The sequence below is a fragment of the Salvelinus alpinus genome, chromosome 3 (assembly GCF_045679555.1).
Source record: "Salvelinus alpinus chromosome 3, SLU_Salpinus.1, whole genome shotgun sequence".
NCBI classification, from domain to species: Eukaryota; Metazoa; Chordata; class Actinopteri; order Salmoniformes; family Salmonidae; genus Salvelinus; species Salvelinus alpinus.
In genome coordinates, this window is record NC_092088.1 from 69,477,177 (window position 1) to 69,495,302 (window position 18,126).

General features: G+C 42.8%; 1 protein-coding gene and 1 long non-coding RNA gene across 7 annotated transcripts in view; one reads left to right on the forward strand and one right to left on the reverse strand.

The window, feature by feature from the left end:
• rnf213b (ring finger protein 213b) overlaps positions 1 to 18,126 on the reverse strand; it is an 85,413-nt gene that overhangs the window by 43,307 nt on the left and 23,980 nt on the right. For 5 of the 6 annotated variants that reach the window (XM_071393858.1, XM_071393861.1, XM_071393857.1 and 2 more), the window contains exons 31-41: positions 13,160 to 13,295; positions 12,703 to 12,891; positions 12,383 to 12,516; positions 12,083 to 12,252; positions 11,701 to 11,904; positions 11,350 to 11,537; positions 11,100 to 11,220; positions 7,654 to 7,754; positions 5,576 to 5,755; positions 5,190 to 5,335; positions 4,773 to 4,872 (exon numbers count right to left, since the gene is read on the reverse strand). In XM_071393858.1, the coding sequence (XP_071249959.1) occupies positions 4,773 to 4,872; positions 5,190 to 5,335; positions 5,576 to 5,755; positions 7,654 to 7,754; positions 11,100 to 11,220; positions 11,350 to 11,537; positions 11,701 to 11,904; positions 12,083 to 12,252; positions 12,383 to 12,516; positions 12,703 to 12,891; positions 13,160 to 13,295 (1,669 nt within the window). Of the gene's footprint in view, positions 1 to 1,155; positions 1,920 to 4,772; positions 4,873 to 5,189; positions 5,336 to 5,575; positions 5,756 to 7,653; positions 7,755 to 11,099; positions 11,221 to 11,349; positions 11,538 to 11,700; positions 11,905 to 12,082; positions 12,253 to 12,382; positions 12,517 to 12,702; positions 12,892 to 13,159; positions 13,296 to 18,126 lie in introns of those variants that run through there. The other variant, XM_071393862.1, reaches the window with a different exon arrangement.
• LOC139571214 (uncharacterized) lies at positions 8,847 to 18,098 on the forward strand. Its single transcript, XR_011674255.1, has 4 exons — positions 8,847 to 9,141; positions 9,579 to 9,657; positions 12,411 to 12,478; positions 17,524 to 18,098. It is a non-coding gene; the product is annotated as an uncharacterized lncRNA (long non-coding RNA).

Here is an 18,126-nt window from a genome sequence, read left to right on the forward strand (position 1 = left end):
AGATTATAACAGTACATGGCCAAGATGTTCAAACGTTCATAGATGACAGGCAGGGTCAAATATTAATAATCACAGTGGTTGTAGACTGGGTGCAACAGGTCAGCACCTCAGGAGTAAATGTCAGTTGGCTTTTCATAGCAGAGCATTCAGAGTTCGAGACAACAGGTGCGGTAGAGAGAACAACCCATTGTTGTTCTAGCTACTTAGGCATCTAATCGATCAGTACACATACACTGTAACACATGCTATGTTCAGATTTACCTAAACCATAGAGTCACTCTGCACAAGCTTTGTTAAAAGATGTACTCAAAAGTTCCATCTAATTGAAGTGACGGTGTGCCGAGACACCCACTGTCGACAATGCTTGTTATCCATCTTGTTGACATTCACTCAAGTCAAGGGCATCACACTGGGCTGGTTTGAGTGGGTTAGGGTGAAAGCAACCGACTGTAGACGAAAGTCGAGGAGTGAAGTTGGGGGAGGTGCATCTGTTAATTATCTATCCTGTTGCCTAGTCACTTTACGCCAAGTTAAATGTACATATCTATCTCAATTACCTCATACCTCCTGCGCAGACAACTGAATGTCAACACCCGGATACTCTCCAACTACGACACCTGCCATATATTGTTTCCTGACCTGGTACAGTGGGCTGTCAGTGGCTAATAAGGGTATGCTCAGGCGGACTGTGAACCTGGGGTCCAAGCTCTGCACGCTTCAGGGCCTCTGTGATAAACGGGCAAAGTACAAGGTCAAACGCATCATAGACAATCTTGTCCAATCTTTTGAGCTGCTGCCTTCCGGGTGGAGAACTGTTCAGTAAGAATAGGAGCCAGGCGAGTTTAATTCCATCAGCCATCGCGCTGCTTTACAGTGGGACATATGCAGGCCCAATACACGGTCGGACAGAAGGCCGCAGAGACTTTGAATATGTAAAAATGTAAATGTGCAACTTGTTTACCAACTCTCCAGTTTTCCGTACTGCATGTAATATGTCTATTTGTATGCTGACATCACAGAATTAATTTCCATGTAAATAAACAAAGTATATTGTATCGTGTATATAGCCAAGTTATCGTTACACATTGTGTATTTATTATGACAATTTTTTTTTTTTTTTTAAATAAAATACAATTTCTCCCCTTTTCTCCCCAATTTTCGTGGTATCCAATCGCTAGTAATTACTATCTTGTCTCATCGCTACAACTCCCGTACGGGCTCGGGAGAGACGAAGGTCAAAAGCCACGCGTCCTCCGAAGCACAACCCAACCAAGCCGCACTGCTTCTTAACACAGCGCGCCTCCAACCCGGAAGCCAGCCGCACCAATGTGTTGGAGGAAACACCGTGCACCTGGCCCCCTTGGTTAGCGCGCACTGCGCCCGGCCCGCCACAGGAGTCACTGGAGCGCGATGAGACAAGGATATCCCTACCGGCCAAACCCTCCCTAACCCTGGCGACACTAGCCCAATTGTGCGTCGCCCCACGGACCTCCAGGTCGCGGCCGGCTGCGACAGAGCCTGGGCGCGAACCCAGAGACTCTGGTGGCGCAGCTAGCACTGCGATGCAGTGCCCTAGACCACTGCGCCACCCGGGAGGCCCCGACTTATTACTTTTCTATTGTCTTTCTCTGCATTGTTGGGAAGGGCCCATAAGTACAGTGCATTCATAAAGTATTCAGACTGCTTAACTTTTTCCACATTTAGTTACAGCCTTATTCTAAAATCGATTAAATAAAAATGTCTCATCAATCTACACACAATACCCCATAATGACAAAGCAAAAACTGTTTTTTATAAAAAACTGAAATACCTTATTTACATAAGTATTCAGACCCTTTGCTATGAGACTCAGGTGCAGCTCAGGTGCATCCAGTTTCCATTGATCATCTTGATGTTTGCACAACTTGATTGAAGTCCACCTGTAGTAAATACAATTGATTGGACATGATTTGAAAAAGGCACACACCTGTCTATATAAGGTCCCACAGTTGACAGTGCATGTCAGAGCAAAAACCAAGCCATAAGGTCGATGGAATTGTCCGTAGAGCTCCGAGACAGGATTGTGTCGAGGCACAGATCTGGGGAAGGGTACCGAAAAATTTCTGCAGTACTGAAGGTCCCCAAGAACACAATGGCCTCCATCATTCTTGAATGGAAGAAGTTTGGAACCACCAAGACTCTTGCTAGAGCTGGCCGCCCAGTCAAACTGAGCAATCGGGGGAGAAGGGCCTTGGTCAGGGAGGTGACCAAGAACCTGATGGTCACTGACAGAGCTCCAGAGTTCCTCTGTGGAGATGGGAGAACCTTACAGAAGGACAACCGTCTCTTCAGCATTCCACCAATCAGGTCTTTATGCTAGAGTGGCCAGATGGAAGCGACTCCTCAGTAAAAGGCACATGACACCCTGCTTGGAGTCTCTGGTCTGATGAAACCAAGATTGAGCTCTTTGGCCTGAATACCAAGCGTCACGTCTGGAGGAAACCTGGCACCATCCCTACGGTGAAGCATGGTGGTGGCAGCAACATGCTGTGGGGATGTTTTTCAGCGGCAGGGACTGTGAGACTAGTCAGGATCAAGGAAAAGATGAACGGAGCAAAGTACAGAGAGATCCTTGATGAAAACCTGCACCAGAGCGCTTAGGACCTCAGACTGGGGAGAAGGTTCACCTTCCAACAGGACAACGACCCAAGACAATGCAAGAGTGGCTTTGGGACAAGTCTCTGAATGTCCTTGAGTGGCCCAGCCAGAGCACAGACTTGAACTAGATCTAACATCTCTGGAGAGACCTGAAAACAGCTGTGCAGCGACACTCCCCATTCAACCTGACAGAGCTTGAGAGGATCTGCAGAGAAGAATGGGAGAAACTCCCCAAATACAGGTATGCCAAGCTTGTAGCGTCATACCCAAGAAGACTCAAGGCTGTAATCGCTGCCAAAGGTGCATAAAGAAAGTACTGAGTAAAGGGTCTGAATACTTATGGAAATGTGATATTTCATTTTGTTTTAGTTTTTTGTGCAAAATTATAAAAATAAAAATACATTTTGCTTTGTCATTATGGGGTATTGTGTGTAGATTGAAGACGGAAACAAACAATTTAATCAGTTTTAGGATAAGGCTGTAACGTAACAAAATGTGGAAAAAGTCAAGGGATCTGAATACTTTCTGAACGCACTGTAAGCATTTCACTGTTAGTCTACACGTGTTATTACGAAGCATGTGACAAATAAAATTAGATTTTTATTTGATTTGTGACAGCTGAAAGTCAGCAAGGCTCAGTGCAACACGGCAGTGTTGCCATTTATAAAAGTTGTTGTTTATAATGAAATAAACATGTCTCCAACCCCCATATAACACTCACAAACTGAAAATGTGTGTATATTGTACAATCAATTAGTGAGAGACAGTCTCATATCACATACATTTGTACATATCCACTATATACATGAATTGCAGCAAAGTTGGTTCCTGTTTCAGTCAAGTCTTTAGTCACGTTCTCGTGAGTCAAACAAAAACACCCTAATGATTGGTTGACAATAGAGCTTCCCACAATGCAGGTGATGGCTGCAGAATGAAGTTGTTGAAGAGCAACTGCAGAAACTTGCCGTCAAATTCATAACCTCACATGAGTTCATGTTCACGCAGTCGACATGTAGACACAAGTCTGACAATTTTTATCCCCATAATGCAACACACTCTGAAAAGCGGTCACCATCGACTTGATGATCATCCAATGGGTTTTGAGAAAGAGGCGAGGATAGAGGACGTGAGGAGTATGCAATTGAGAAAAGGCCCCAATCATTCTACACCTCAACCAGTCAAGGCCTCAGAGTTTCTTCCGGTCTGGAAGCACGCTTTCATACTTTTTGAACAATAACCGTTTTAAATTTACATAAAAGCTTCATAAGGCAAAACCTGGATTCGCCACTGCTCTTTATCCGTTTCAGCTACAAGGACCAACCCAACATTGAAATGTGCAGACCGACTCAACTTAAACGGCTTCAACACAGCTTTTTGCTACCATTCATTTTTCATAAACTATAAATGACGGAATGCAGGCTTCAACATTCTAAACCGGAATCACTGCCACAAAACTATCAGAATGTTCAAACTAAAACATTTTGAGAGCTTAAAAACCCATTCTATGGCTTATGCTATAGTACAATGTTTGCCAACTCCGGTCCTTGAGTAACCCCAACAGCACACATTTGTGTTGTAGTCCCGGACAAAAACACCGGATTCAACTTGTCAAGAGCTTGATGATCAGTTAACAAGTAAAATCAGGTGCGCTAGTCCGGGGCCACAACACAAATATGTACTGTTGGGTGTACTGGAGGACCGGAGTTGGGAAACACTGCTTATTACTCACTTTAGCCTACTATACTAGCCCACTATAACCCATTATAATAACTCCACATCTACAAACCACCTCAAAATACAGTTTGTCACTATAACCCATAGCCTATGAAAACCCTATTACCATCAATACTACAACAATTTGTTTTTAACTTACTCTGGATTTTATTTTTTATAAATACAATAGGGGTAGGCCGTCATTGTAAATAAGAATTTGTTCTTAACTGACTTGCCTAGTTAAATAAAGGTTATATAAATAAAATTAATAAACAATACTTGAGCAGTTTTTATCTGTCTTAAAAACAAAAAAGCCATAAAGTGATAGAATAAGGCCAGCTCTTTCACAGACAATGTGAGAGAAATGTGTGCGTATTGTAAGTAGATGTCAGAGTAGTATGTATACTTTGAAGTGCCTGTACCTGTATTGCAGCAGGAGTTTAGGTAGTACAGAGCGGACAACAGGACTGTTGTCAACACACTCTAGGAAGGGAGTGAGCTCTCTGGTCCTGTATACATTCCCTACAAACACACACACATAAACGACAAGTCTCATTCAATGACCTTTCTTAATCAAAACGTTGAACTCTAAAGCTAACATTAGGCTATAACTAGCAATACAAATTGCTTTTTGAGATAATATTACTACAAAGATCATACATGCAATATTAGCTAGCGACCTAGCCAGCTAACATTAGCTATCTGGCTAACATTATGCTTTAACTTGCAATGAAAACGACTGTATGACAAAATTAGAAACGTATAATATCAGGCATACAAAATCAGAACATGTAGATGTAATATATGAATTGGCTTCCCATCTCCTCCAGGGCACTCACCTTGTGCAGAGATTAGTAGTGAGAAAAGCAGCTCTACGACACCCTCTCTGGGGCTCTCCCCGTCAGACAGACAGAACCGGGAAACGACCTCCAGGAAGAAGGAGTTACAGCAGCCCCTGATCTCTGCATGCTGCTGCAGGGCTGACCTGAGATAAAACAGGGGTTTGTCACAGCCCTGGAGTCAATCCATTCACTGGGAATGCTGGACGCTTCACTGAAACACTTAGTGACGAAAATATAATCTGTCACATTCATAAAGACCTTTCTACTACAATTTGTATAAACTTTTTTCTGTGTGATGGGGTAAAGACAAATGCCCGCTTCAGAAAAGGTAAATTAGGTAAGATGGTTGAAGAGTGGATGTTGAAGGCCGTTTCTGAACTCACGTGATGGTTTTAGATACAGAGGGTTGGAAGTTCGGTGGCAGGTCTTCCCTGCACTTGGGACAGTAATGCCTGTCTGTCTGGAGGCTGCTCTGGAGGCAGGACAAACAGAAAACATGTCCACAGGGCAGGGTGGATGGCACTTTGAGCTCTGATAGGCACACTGGGCAAATGATGCCAAACCTAGGAGGTAGAAAGTATCATGAGAAATAAGAAATACAACTATGGCTCAATATACTGTGGAAAATGTCAAGTTTACTGTTAAAGTGATGTGAAGCTGAAATCACTGATACACTAAATGGCCAAAAGTATGTAGACAACCCTTCAAATTGATGTATTTGGCTATTTCAGCTACACCCGTTGCTGACAGGTGTATAAAATCGAGCATGCAGCCATACAATCTCCATAGACAAACATTGGCAGTAGAATGGCACGTACTGAAGAGCTCAATGACTTTCAACATGGCACCATCATAGGTTGTCCCCTTTCCAAAAAGTCAGTTTGTCAAATTTCTCCCCTGCTAGAGCTGCCCAAGTCAACTGTAAGTGATGGTACTGTGAAGTGGAAATGTCTAGGAGCAACAACGGCTCAGCCGAGTGCTAAAGCACATAGCTCGTAAAAATCGTCTGTCTCAGTTGCAACACTCACAACCAAGTTCCAAACTGCCTCTGGAAGCAACGTCAGCACAATAACTGTTATTTGGGAGCTTCATAAAATGGGTTTCCATGGCCGAGCAGCTGCACACAAGCCTAAGATCACCATGTGCAATGCTAACACGGAACCCAAACCGGCTGCGCCCGTGCAACATCGTTCATACATTTATTTTGTCTTGCTAGCTAATTTTTCCTATTTAGCTAGCTTGCTGTTGCTAGCTAATTTGTCCTGGGATATAAACATTGAGTTGTTATTTTACCTGAAATGCACAAGTTCCTCTACTCCGACAATTAATCCACACATAAAACGGTCAACCGAATCGTTTCTAGTCATCTCTCCTCCTTCCAGGCTTTTTCATCTTTGAACTTATATGGTGATTGGCATTTACACTTTCATAGTATTACCACGACGACCGGCAAAACAATTCGTCTTTCAATCACCCACGTGGGTATAACCAATGAAGAGATGGCACGTGGGTACCTGCTTCTATAAACCAATGAGGAGATGGGAGAGGCAGGACTTGCAGCGCGATCTGCGTCAGAAATAGGAATTATTTCTATTTTAGCCCTTGGCAACGCAGACGCTCGTTGGCGCACGCGAGAAGTGTGGGTGCAATAATTGAATAACATGGATTTCAAAATGTATTTTGCAACGCTCACACACGCAACGTGTCCTGTCTGGTCAGCATGTAAGCGTCAGCTGGAGTGGTGTAAAGCTCACCGCTATTGGACTCTGGAGTAGTGGAAATGCGTTCTCTGGATTGATGAATCACGCTTCACCATCTGGCCATCCTACGGAAGAATCTGGGTGTGGCAGATGCCAGGAGAACGCTACTGGTGCCAACTGTAAAGTTTGGTGGAGGAATAATGGTATGGGGCTGTTTTTCATGGTTGGGCTAGGCCACTTAGTTGCAGTGAAGGGAAATCTTAACGCTACAGCATACAATGACATTATTGACAATTCTGTGCTTCTTTGTGGCAACAGTTTGGGGAAGGCCCTTTCCTGTTTCAGCATGAGAATGCCCCCATGCACAAAGCGAGGTCCATACAGAAATGGTTTGTTGAGATCGGTGTGGAAGAACTTGACTGGCCTGCACAGAGCCCTGACCTCAACCCCATTGAACACCTTTGGGATTAAATAGAACGCCGACTGCGAGCAAGGTCTAATCGCCCAACATCAATGCCCGACCTCACTAATGCCCGTGGCTGAATGGAAGCAAGTCCCTGCAGCAATGTTCCAACATCTAGTGAAAAGCCTCCCCAAAAGAGTTGAGGCTATTATAGCAGCAAAGGCGGGATCAATTCCATACTAATGCCCATGATTTTGGAATGAGATGTTCAACGAGCAGGTGTCCACATACTTTTAGCCATGTAGCGTATATTAGTTTAATACAAAACCAAACAATATGATATTGAATTGAGTCTTACCGCAGATCCCCGCTGATGCACTGTTGATGATAGGAGTTAAGGATACGAATCAGCTGCTGCAATGTGTCCACATTCCTCAGATCAGGAGAGTCCTGCATCAGCTGAGAGGAAGAAAAACATAAAAACTGCAAACTGATTCCAACATGTTGAATAGGCCTTGCAGAGTTCTCTTTAAACATTACAAATAATGTGTAATCAATCAAGGGCAGTGGTGTAGTTGTGCCTTGGGAAGTGGGTATACTCTAATTTTGCCAAACATTTCCTGAATGGCTCACCTGGCGAAGGAAAGGCGCCCTGTGTGAAAAATAGTTTGATAAATGAAATGAATTACCTAAAATTAGGAATCCCATATTGGTCTTTCAAAGACAGGCCAACCCAAGCTGTACTGTGCAGTAGGCTAATAGTAGGTCTACTATTGACATAGATACATGAGAATGTCAACGAAGTCAGAAATTTCGAAAAAAAAATGTTTCGCTCTCAAAGTCACATTTTATTAAAATTAAAATAAATTGGATGCTTTAACCTCTACTGGATTAGTGTCCTGATGCACAATATGCGATATTTGACTAGAATGGCATTGAAAACAAAAACATGTCTTATATGGTCAGAAAACTTAAATGATTGTTCATCTAACTGCGGTGTACAATTTACAGTAGCTATTACAGAGGAAAAAAATACCATGCTATTGTTTGATGTTTGATGATAGTGCACAACTACAAAACCCTTTTATCAAGGCAACTGGTTTGATACATTCACCTCTGACGGTATATAATGTACTTACATTCAGTAATCTTGCTCTGATTTGTTATCCTGAGGGTTTCAGAGATACAATGTAGTTTTGTTTGATAAAATACATTTTTATATACTAACACGATCCATGTTGTATACAGCGTTTTACATGAATTCCGACTCTTTCAATTTGCAACAAAACAATCTATGAACTCTAACTGGCTAAACCTTGTTTCACCCGGTCAAGTTTGGTTTCTGTGCAATCCTCAGACGCTCTAGAAGGCAACCAGACCTTGTTAAATCATTCTACATTACGTATTGGCTACGCAACAGGTCAATTAGTCCATGGAGGACCGCCATCATTACGCAACAATGAGACGGACGGTGTTAACTTGATTGTCAATCTCTTGGTCCAATGACCACCTATCGTTTTGAAACATAGCTAGCTAGATAGCCAATGAGCTGGGCTTTACATGAGTATGTGATGCCCTTTGTAGGACTAACGCCCATTGTCCTATGGCTGCGCGCAACGCGAATCATTGTCCATAGAAAATCCATAGGACGCAGGGCAGTTTACGTTAGGCAGCCCTCGCTTTCTTCTACAAAGTTTTCTCAACACTGAAAAAGTACAACATGGCTACTAAGAGTGTAAACGCTAAATCAAACTTCAAGTATACACATTTGGAGGAGATTATTGCAGAAATTGACCGGGAGAGTGACACGAGGAGTCCTGCGCGCAATAAAGATTGGAAGGAAAAGGTAACGTTACTTTTATTTCAGTAAGTAAAATACGTTTTTGCAAAGCTGTCATCAAGGCAAAGGGTGGCTACTTTAAAGAATCTCAAATATAATTTTTTATTTTATTTGTTAAACACTTTTTTTGGTTACTACCATGATTTCATATGTTTTCATTCATAGTTTTGATGTCTTCACTATTATTCTACAATTTAGAAAATAGTAAAAATAAAGAAACCCTGGAATGAGTAAGTGTGTCAAAATGTTTGACTGGTATTGTATGTTTATAGATATGTGTTGTGTATTTGATGCAGTGCTCACCCCTGCTAAGATAAAGGTTAAATAAAATAAGTATTCTAACTGATTTATTTTTATCCTCAATAGTGGTAGAGAGTAGGATGACCTGTGACAACTTCAGACACCACATTCAAGTCCTCTATCCCCCACTCATTCAAATGTAGGAATTGGTTCCTCCAGTCTGACCCCTCTGCTGTCTCTGTCTCCACACCCACCCCTGCCTGACCATATAGAGGAGTGAAGGTTAGTACCTTTTTATGTAGGGAAGCTAATGATCCATCATGTATGACATTCCTGGGGGTGTGTAAATTGAATTTTTTTATTACCATAGCATGTTTGTATGTTCTATGTAGTTATGTACTTGGAAATGTATCAATTGGCCACTTGGGTGCATTTGGGCAAACTCTTGAGGGACAGCTGGGAGACTTGATAGAAAATATTATGTAGATATCTCATTTTTGAATGTATCAGTCTGAAACTTTGCAGATGACTGGACAACACCTAAATTACACCAGCTTCCTAAATCTAAATTACACCCCCAATCTTTTGCATTTCAAAGATGATGCAACAAAAATAGAAAATGTATGTTTTTATCTTTTACCAGATCTAATGTGTTATATTCTCCTACATTCATTTCACATTTCCACAAACATTAAAGTGTTTCCATTCAAATAGTATCATGAATATCCATATCCTTGCTTCAGGTCCTGAGCTACAGGCAGTTAGATTTGGGTATGTCATTTTAGGTGGAAATTGAGATGTAGGGTACAAATGCTCACACCACATCAGGAGACCACTTTTGAGGCTTGGGAAAAATCCACGAAATTTAGATTTGAGTCAAGTTACCCTTGAATTCAACTGCAGTTGGCACCTAATATTGTTTGGTTAGCGGTATTTCTGTAGCGCACATGAGGTGGAGTTTGCAAAACAAATGGCCACTGGATTGATGCAAATAATCATGATATATTTCTGTCAGACTACTTTGTAGCTCTAACATTTCATTGAGAAGGTTTTTGAGAAAGCCTCTACCAGAAGACAGTTAGGTCTATCATTAGCATCACTATATTTTTCCTGTTCCTTCATTGTTTGAAACCTCTGTTTATCTTCATATTATGAGGCATGTCTTACCTTTCTTCAAAGTAGCTGATAGCCAAAATCCCACCATAGAAACGTGGAGGCAATTATTTTATAAAGACTTATGCGCTCTCCTGTTCAACTTTCTTTCATTGTCGATCAGCCAAAGGAATTACTTTATTCATATTAGCAGACCATAATAGTTGTTGCATCTTTCGATCTCTCTTTCTACATTTCTAACCGATATTTCCATCTTGTTCCATGAAATTGCTTGCATGTGCAGTGTGCATTTTAGAACAGTGTTCTCCACAAATTGCATTTTGGAACATGTGTGTGTGTAGGCCTACCAATGTGTGCACATTGCTGGCTTAAAATTTCAAGAAATAATAATTTTAAGCTAAACATTCTGATCTGTTCCATCAGCCTTATTAAATGATACGGTATATACCTCCACCACACTACTTTGATACGCATCCTGGGGATTAAGGGAGTATACATAATGCCCTAAATGTGGGTATATAGCAAATACCTGCATATACCCTCCATTACACCACTGCAACGGTGGGGGGATCATTATTGCTAATACTGTCTAAACCCAACCTCTCACTTACGCTTTGGAGAAGCCTACAGTGTTTCAGAGCCAGATCCTCCAGACTGGGGTCTATCCGTTTCCCCTCAAACAACACCTGCTGGATGAATGCTGCTACTACAAGCATCCCACGCCAAATAGACCTGAAAGACAGAAGACGTTGAAGAAGACTAAACTATATTTGGTAGGAATCAATCTACTGATCAACTAATGAGTCAGTCGGTCAATCAATGAATCAAATAATAACTAACTATATCAATCAATGAATGTACCTGATAGAGTCCAGGTGCTGGAGACAGCCAGGGTTGCAGAGGGAGCTGTACTTCTCACCGAATGCTCTATCCAGACATGGCTGTAGGAGCTCCACTCTGCGTAAGAGGGACTCACACTCTGTCAGGGACGTCACAGTCTGCAGCTTGGTCCTCTCCACACAAATTCCAAGAGCTAAAATGTCCTCCAGCTGCCACAAAAAGATTGTCATCATGCTTTCTTTTTTACTCCAGGTCGTAACATAATTCTTTAAGTGTTGTTCCTTGTGGCCATATGTGACCAAGAAAAACTTCCAGCCCTAGTTAAACTCTTAACTCTGGACCTTATTTATGGTGTAATTGATGTGATCTCACCATGTCTGTGGGCTTTGTGTGTGAGGCCTGCTGTAGAATGTCTGGGGCCAGCTGGGGCTGCAGCAGCAGGATATGGGACAGAGTGTCCAGTCTGGGAGCATAGTGTCTAGCTGCAGCCATCACCCAGGCAGGGGACCGATCAGGGTTCATGGTCATGGAACGCTGGAGTTCAGACACACAGCCCAGCGCCGCTCTGGTGAACACCTGTGTACGGGAACAGGGGTAACCAACTTGAGAAAATATAATGGCAACACTTATGAATGATAATTCATAGTTCATAAATCGTTCACTAATTGACAGTTGTTAATGTTCCCAATATCTTTTTACTAGACTGTTTTAAAATGTGATGTGAAATGGTATCTCAAGATTCACACAGTCGCACCCTCAGCTCATCTTCAGATTTGATCTTGAAGGAAAGCAGCAGAAAGTCACGCAGGTATCGTTTGTCCAAGTCCAGATGCTCCTGGTCTGAGAGTTTTCCTATAAGCCTACCCAGCTTGCTACTGGTGGCCGTGCTCACAAACTGGACAATCCTCTGGGTGCTGTCATCCTCTGTGAGTGAGATTCAGTTAGTTAGACAATACACTCATAGCATAATATAATTTATTTAATTCTAGATAGTCTCAATACGGACACATGATTTGGGACATAGATAAACCAGGTAACAAAGGTTGTCACTCACCTGGTATAAACTCTGATTCCTCCCACAGGCTTTGGAAGTGCATTCTCATGAGCCAACTGAAGGGGGCAGCACAGGGGTGTTCCTCACCACCCAACAGTAAGTAATGTTGCACCAAGACCTCCTGGTCGGACCCACTAGAGAGGAAAAGGGAAATAGAATTATACAACTATATATCAGTCAGGTATTTTATTTAGTTGATTTCTTAAATTGAAATCAAAAAGGTTATTGGAACTACTCATAGTGACATTTATACAGACAGATCTCAGCAAGTACAAAACAATTGCCCTTCGGGGACAATACCAATTTACTGAACTGGATACCTGGAGTTTTGTGGTGGTGTAAGGTCCAGAATCTGTCTGTCTGCCAGAATGTCCAACCAAAGCTGTATGAGGGCCTGACTGAGGCCAGCAGAGATCAGCAGGTCCAGGTTTGCATCCCTGTCCAGAACCTCCACCATATAGGCCAGGACTGGAGTCAGGGTGGACTGCAGACAGCGCCATAGGGTGTGTCTTACAGTGAAGGAATACACAGAGAGAACATATCAGACCCAGGAAGAAATACTAAGAAAAGCATCTTCTTATATCAACTATATATGAACAGCGCACATCAGACCCAGGAAGAAATACTAGAGTTGATATAGGAAGATACCTATCTTCTATCCAAGACAATTGTTATAGTTCATGGTCGGTCATATAAGATGGTGTTGGTGTTCGACTACCTTAGAGTTCTACTTTAAATTGTTCTACTTCTAAAGTGTTGTACCAGGTGTTCTACTACCTTAGAGTGCCCCCCTCCTGTAGAGCCTGGCGTTTCTTGGCTTCTCTGTTCACCCACTCTCCTGGATTGTGAACCAGCTCCTCCCTCTGTACCAGGGTCCCTGCCAGTCTACCCAGCAACACGTTCTGGAAAAGAGCTGTAGGGCACATGAAACAGTATTACCTAAGGGACAGATTGAAATTTACTGGGGGGGAGTTCAAAGTAGAGAAGGGTTGTCAAACTTTTACATTTAACATTTACATTTAAGTCATTTAGCAGACGCTCTTATCCAGAGCGACTTACAAATTGGAAAGTTCATACATATTCATCCTGGTCCCCCCGTGGGGAATGAACCCACAACCCTGGCGTTGCAAGCGCCATGCTCTACCAACTGAGCCACACGGGACCTTTTGGGGAGGGTTGTGCATTTTTTGCCCCCCTGGTTTACATTCACTCTTCAGCTCGTATTTTCCTTATAAACACCGGCTTGACTTACTTTTGATATTACCCTAATAAAGTTTAGAAACGTTTGTGAAGGTATGGTGTGGTTATTATTAAGCTTTAGTTACTGCAGGCCTATGATATGAAGGCAGTGCGCCCCGGCACTCTGACTTGTGGTGAGGAAGACTGTAACAATATAATGCTTATCTTTATACAAAATATACTGATCGCAAACTTTCGAATTACCCTCCTGAATGTCTATATCTGTATAGCAGATGCAGTAGCCTGCCACATCTCTATCTCTGGGGTTAGGCCTAAAATTCTCTTCCATTATTTATTTATATATATACAGTTGAAGTTGGAAGTTTACATACACTTAGGTTGGAGTCATTAACTCGTTTTTCAACCACCCCACACATTTCTTGTCAACAAACTATAGTTTTGGCAAGTCGGTTAGGACATCTACTTTGTGCATAACACAAGTCATTTTTCCAACAATTGTTTACAGACAGATTATTTCACATCACAATTCCAGTGGGTCAGAAGTTTACATACACTAAGTTGACTATGCCTTTAAACAGCTTAGAACATTCCAGAAAATGATGTCATGGCTTTAGAAGCTTCTGATAGGCTAATTGACATCCTTTGAGTCAATTGGAGGTGTACTTGTGGATGTATTTTAAGGCCTACCTTCAAACTCAGTGCCTCTTTGCTTGACATCATGGGGAAATCATTAGACCTCAAAGTCTGGTTCATCCTTGGGAGCAATTTCCAAATGCCTGAAGGTACCACGTTGATCAGTACAAACAATAGTACGCAAGTATAAACACCATGGGACCACGCAGCCGTCATACTGCTCAGGAAGGAGACTCATTTTGTCTCCTAGAGATGAACGTACTTTGGTGCGAAAAGTGCAAATCAATCCCAGAACAGCAGCAAAGGACCTTGTGAAGATGCTGGAGGAAACAGGTACAAAAGTATCTATATCCACAGTAAAACGAGCCCTATATCGACATAACCTGAAAGGCCGCTCAGCAAGGAAGAAGCCAATGCTCCAAAACCGCCATAAAAAAGCCGGACCACGGTTTGCAACTGCACATGGGGACAAAGATCGTACCTTTTGGAGAAATGTCCTCTGGTCTGATGAAACAAAAATAGAACTGTTTGGCCATAATGACCATCGTTATGTTTGGAGGAAAAAGTGGGAGGCTTGCAAGCCCAAAGAACACCATCCCACCCGTGAAGCACGGGGGTGGCAGCATCATGTTGTGGGGGTGCTTTGCTGCAGGAGGGACTGATGCACTTCACAAAATAGATGGCACCATGAGGAAGAAAAATTATGTGGAAATATTGAAGCAACATCTCAACACATCAGTCAGGAAGTTAAAGCTTGGTCGCAAATGTGTCTTCCAAATGGACAATAACCCCAAGCATACTTCCAAAGTTGTGGCAAAATGGCTTAAGGACAACAAAGTCAAGGTATTGGCGTGGCCATCACAAAGCCCTGACCTCAATTCTATAGAAAATGTGTGGGCAGCACTGAAAAAGCATGTGCGAGCAAGGAGGCCTACAAACTTGACTCAGTTACACCAGCTCTGTTGGGTGAATTTTGTCCCATTCCTCCTAACATTATTGTGGGAAGCTTGTGGAAGGCTACCTGAAACATTTGACCCAAGTTAAACAATTTAAAGAATTTTTACTAGGATTAAATGTCAGGAATTGCGCAAAACTGAGTTGAAATATATTTGGCTAAGGTGTATGTAAACTTCCGAATTCAACTGTATATAGTAGTGGTGTAACGGACCGTAGTGATCTGTACGGATCACCCCGCACGGTTCGGCACGCATGTGAACCGCGGATCAATTGCAAAGTTTAACCATCATAGTGTGACAGTTTTACTGCCACTATTACTTTTTAAAGTAATAATAACCTAAATCTCGATGCAGAGTTGCAATGAAAAGATAAAGACAAGACAGATGCGTGCTGTGTTTTACTCTGAAGCCTGAAGGTTTATTTTATTATTATATATATTCTTTCAAGCAGTTGTGTGTGTGTGTACTGTTCACGTGAACGGGGAATGTTGAATCCCAACGAATCAATCCTGGATGCTTGCATTGCAAAGGAGAAAAAAGAGCAGTGACAACCATGGGTAGCGGAAGAGCTGAAGAACTGGAAAAGCCTCCCGCTTCATTTAAGACTCATGTATGGGAGCATTTTGGCTTCCCTGTCAAATATGATGATGGAAGAAGGGTGGTGGACAACACCATTACGGTGTGTAGGCATTGTGCCACAACAAAGCCGTATGATCATGGACATACATGTTTAAAGCGTCATCACCCTGGTGTGTCAAAGACGGGAGCCAACTCAGCAAAGCGACAGCTTCTCACCGCGGCATTTAAGCAGCCCTTTGCTGCAGAATCAGACCGGGCTAAAGCCATCACCAAATCTATTGGGATGTTTATCGCTGCAGACATGTTGCCCTCACCACAGACGGGTGGACCTCCAAGGCAATGGAAAGCTACGTGACTGTGACTGGTCATTACCACAGAGGAGTGGAAGATGCAAAGTCCGGTGCTACAGACACGCCCCTCTATAAGATTCACAAAGGCACAAATCTGGCGCAGGTACTCCTAGAAGCAGTAGCAGAGTGGAAGCTAGAGAGGCCCAATAGCAATATCCCAATCACCACAGATAATGCCAAGTAAATGCAGTGATAGAAGCTGGACTGGGGCCACAGATGGCTTGCTTTGCACATGTGATCAATTTAGCATCCCAAAGGGGAATCTCAGTGAACCAGATGGACCGCCTCCTTGGGAGGATCAGGAAGGCGGTTGCCTTTTCCACCAATGCACAACAGCCGCTCACGTGCTTAAGACCAAGCAAGAAATGCTACAGCTACCGACCCACAAGCTCAGACACGATGTCACAACAAGTTAGCACTCCAACATGTCATAAGTGGAGTTACATCTTGAGCAGCAGGCAGCTGTATACTCTGCACTGACAGACAAGACCCTGAAAAATAAAGACATTGTCACCTTGTCTGATGATGACTTGAAAGTGGCAGAGGAGGTCCTCCAGGTGCTCAAACCCCTCAAAACAGTTACAACCCTATTGAGCACTGAAACTGTCTGTGTCCATGATCCTACCTCTGAAAACAAGGATTCTACAATCCATGGCCCCAAGTGAGGAAGACCGCGCCATCACTAATGTACAGGACTACCTTCATAGATCTACTGCACTGGATCCAAGGTTCAAGTCCCTGTCTCACCTAGACCCTGCCCTACGCCGGAGGACATAGAGTGATCTCACCACTGACATTGTGGCCACTGAAGAGGTAAAAAAAAAATAGGTCATTTTGCAGGGCTCTGGCAGTGCCCCTCCTTGCACAAAGGCGGAGGTAGCGGTCCTGCTGCTGGGTTGTTGCCCTCCTACGGCCTCCTCCACGTCTCCTGATGTACTGGCCTGTCTCCTGGTAGCGCCTCCATGCTCTGGACACTACGCTGACAGACACAGCAAACCTTCTTGCCACAGCTCGCATTGATGTGCCATCCTGGATGAGCTGCACTACCTGAGCCACTTGTGTGGGTTGTAGACTCCGTCTCATGCTACCACTAGAGTGAAAGCACCGCCGGCATTCAGAATTGACCAAAACATCAGCCAGGAAGCATAGGAACTGAGAAGTGGTCTGTGGTCACCACCTGCAGAACCACTCCTTTATTGGGGGTGTCTTGCTAATTGCCTATAATTTCCACCTTTTGTCTATTCCATTTGCACAACAGCATGTGAAATTTATTGTCAATCAGTGTTGCTTCCTAATTGGACAGTTTGATTTCACAGAAGTGTGATTGACTTGGAGTTACATTGTGTTGTTTAAGTGTTCCCTTTATTTTTTTGAGCAGTGTATAATTAGTTAGTTTAATAAATCAAGTCATTTTTTTCTGCAGGGTCAAGCCACAGAGCCGACAGCAGCAGACCTGAGGCATCTCCTCCTCAAAATAATTTGGCCATGAAGGAGCTTTTCGGGGAGACCTTTGCGAGCAAGGACACAGGCAAGATGTTTGCCAACAGTATCAAAGAGGAGGTGGCATCCTACAAGGCAGCAAGCAGCATTCCAATGGATGGTGATCCACTGGCATGGTGGAAAAGCAATGAGTGTAAATACCCTCACATTGCCATGACGGCAAGACGCAACCTGCCTGTGCGAGAGGGTGTTCTCCACGGCAGGAGACATAGTGACTGCAAAGAGGTCTACCCTCTCCCCAGACAATGTAGACATCCTCATCTCTTTTGAAAAATTATTTGAATTTATAAGCTCAGGTCTGCTTTGCTTTCTTTTTTTATGATGTGGACACAGGCTATTTTTTATTTCACTATTGTTCAAAGGAAGAAGGTATCATGCCTCATATTGCACTTTAATTTAACAATTGAGTATTGAATATTTTATCTTAATATTTTATTTAAACATTGAAAAGTTCCTTGCTTTAAGTGTTCTTTAAGTAATAAATGGAAAGCAAAGTTATATTTGTCTCCCTTTTTTTCTGATCCGT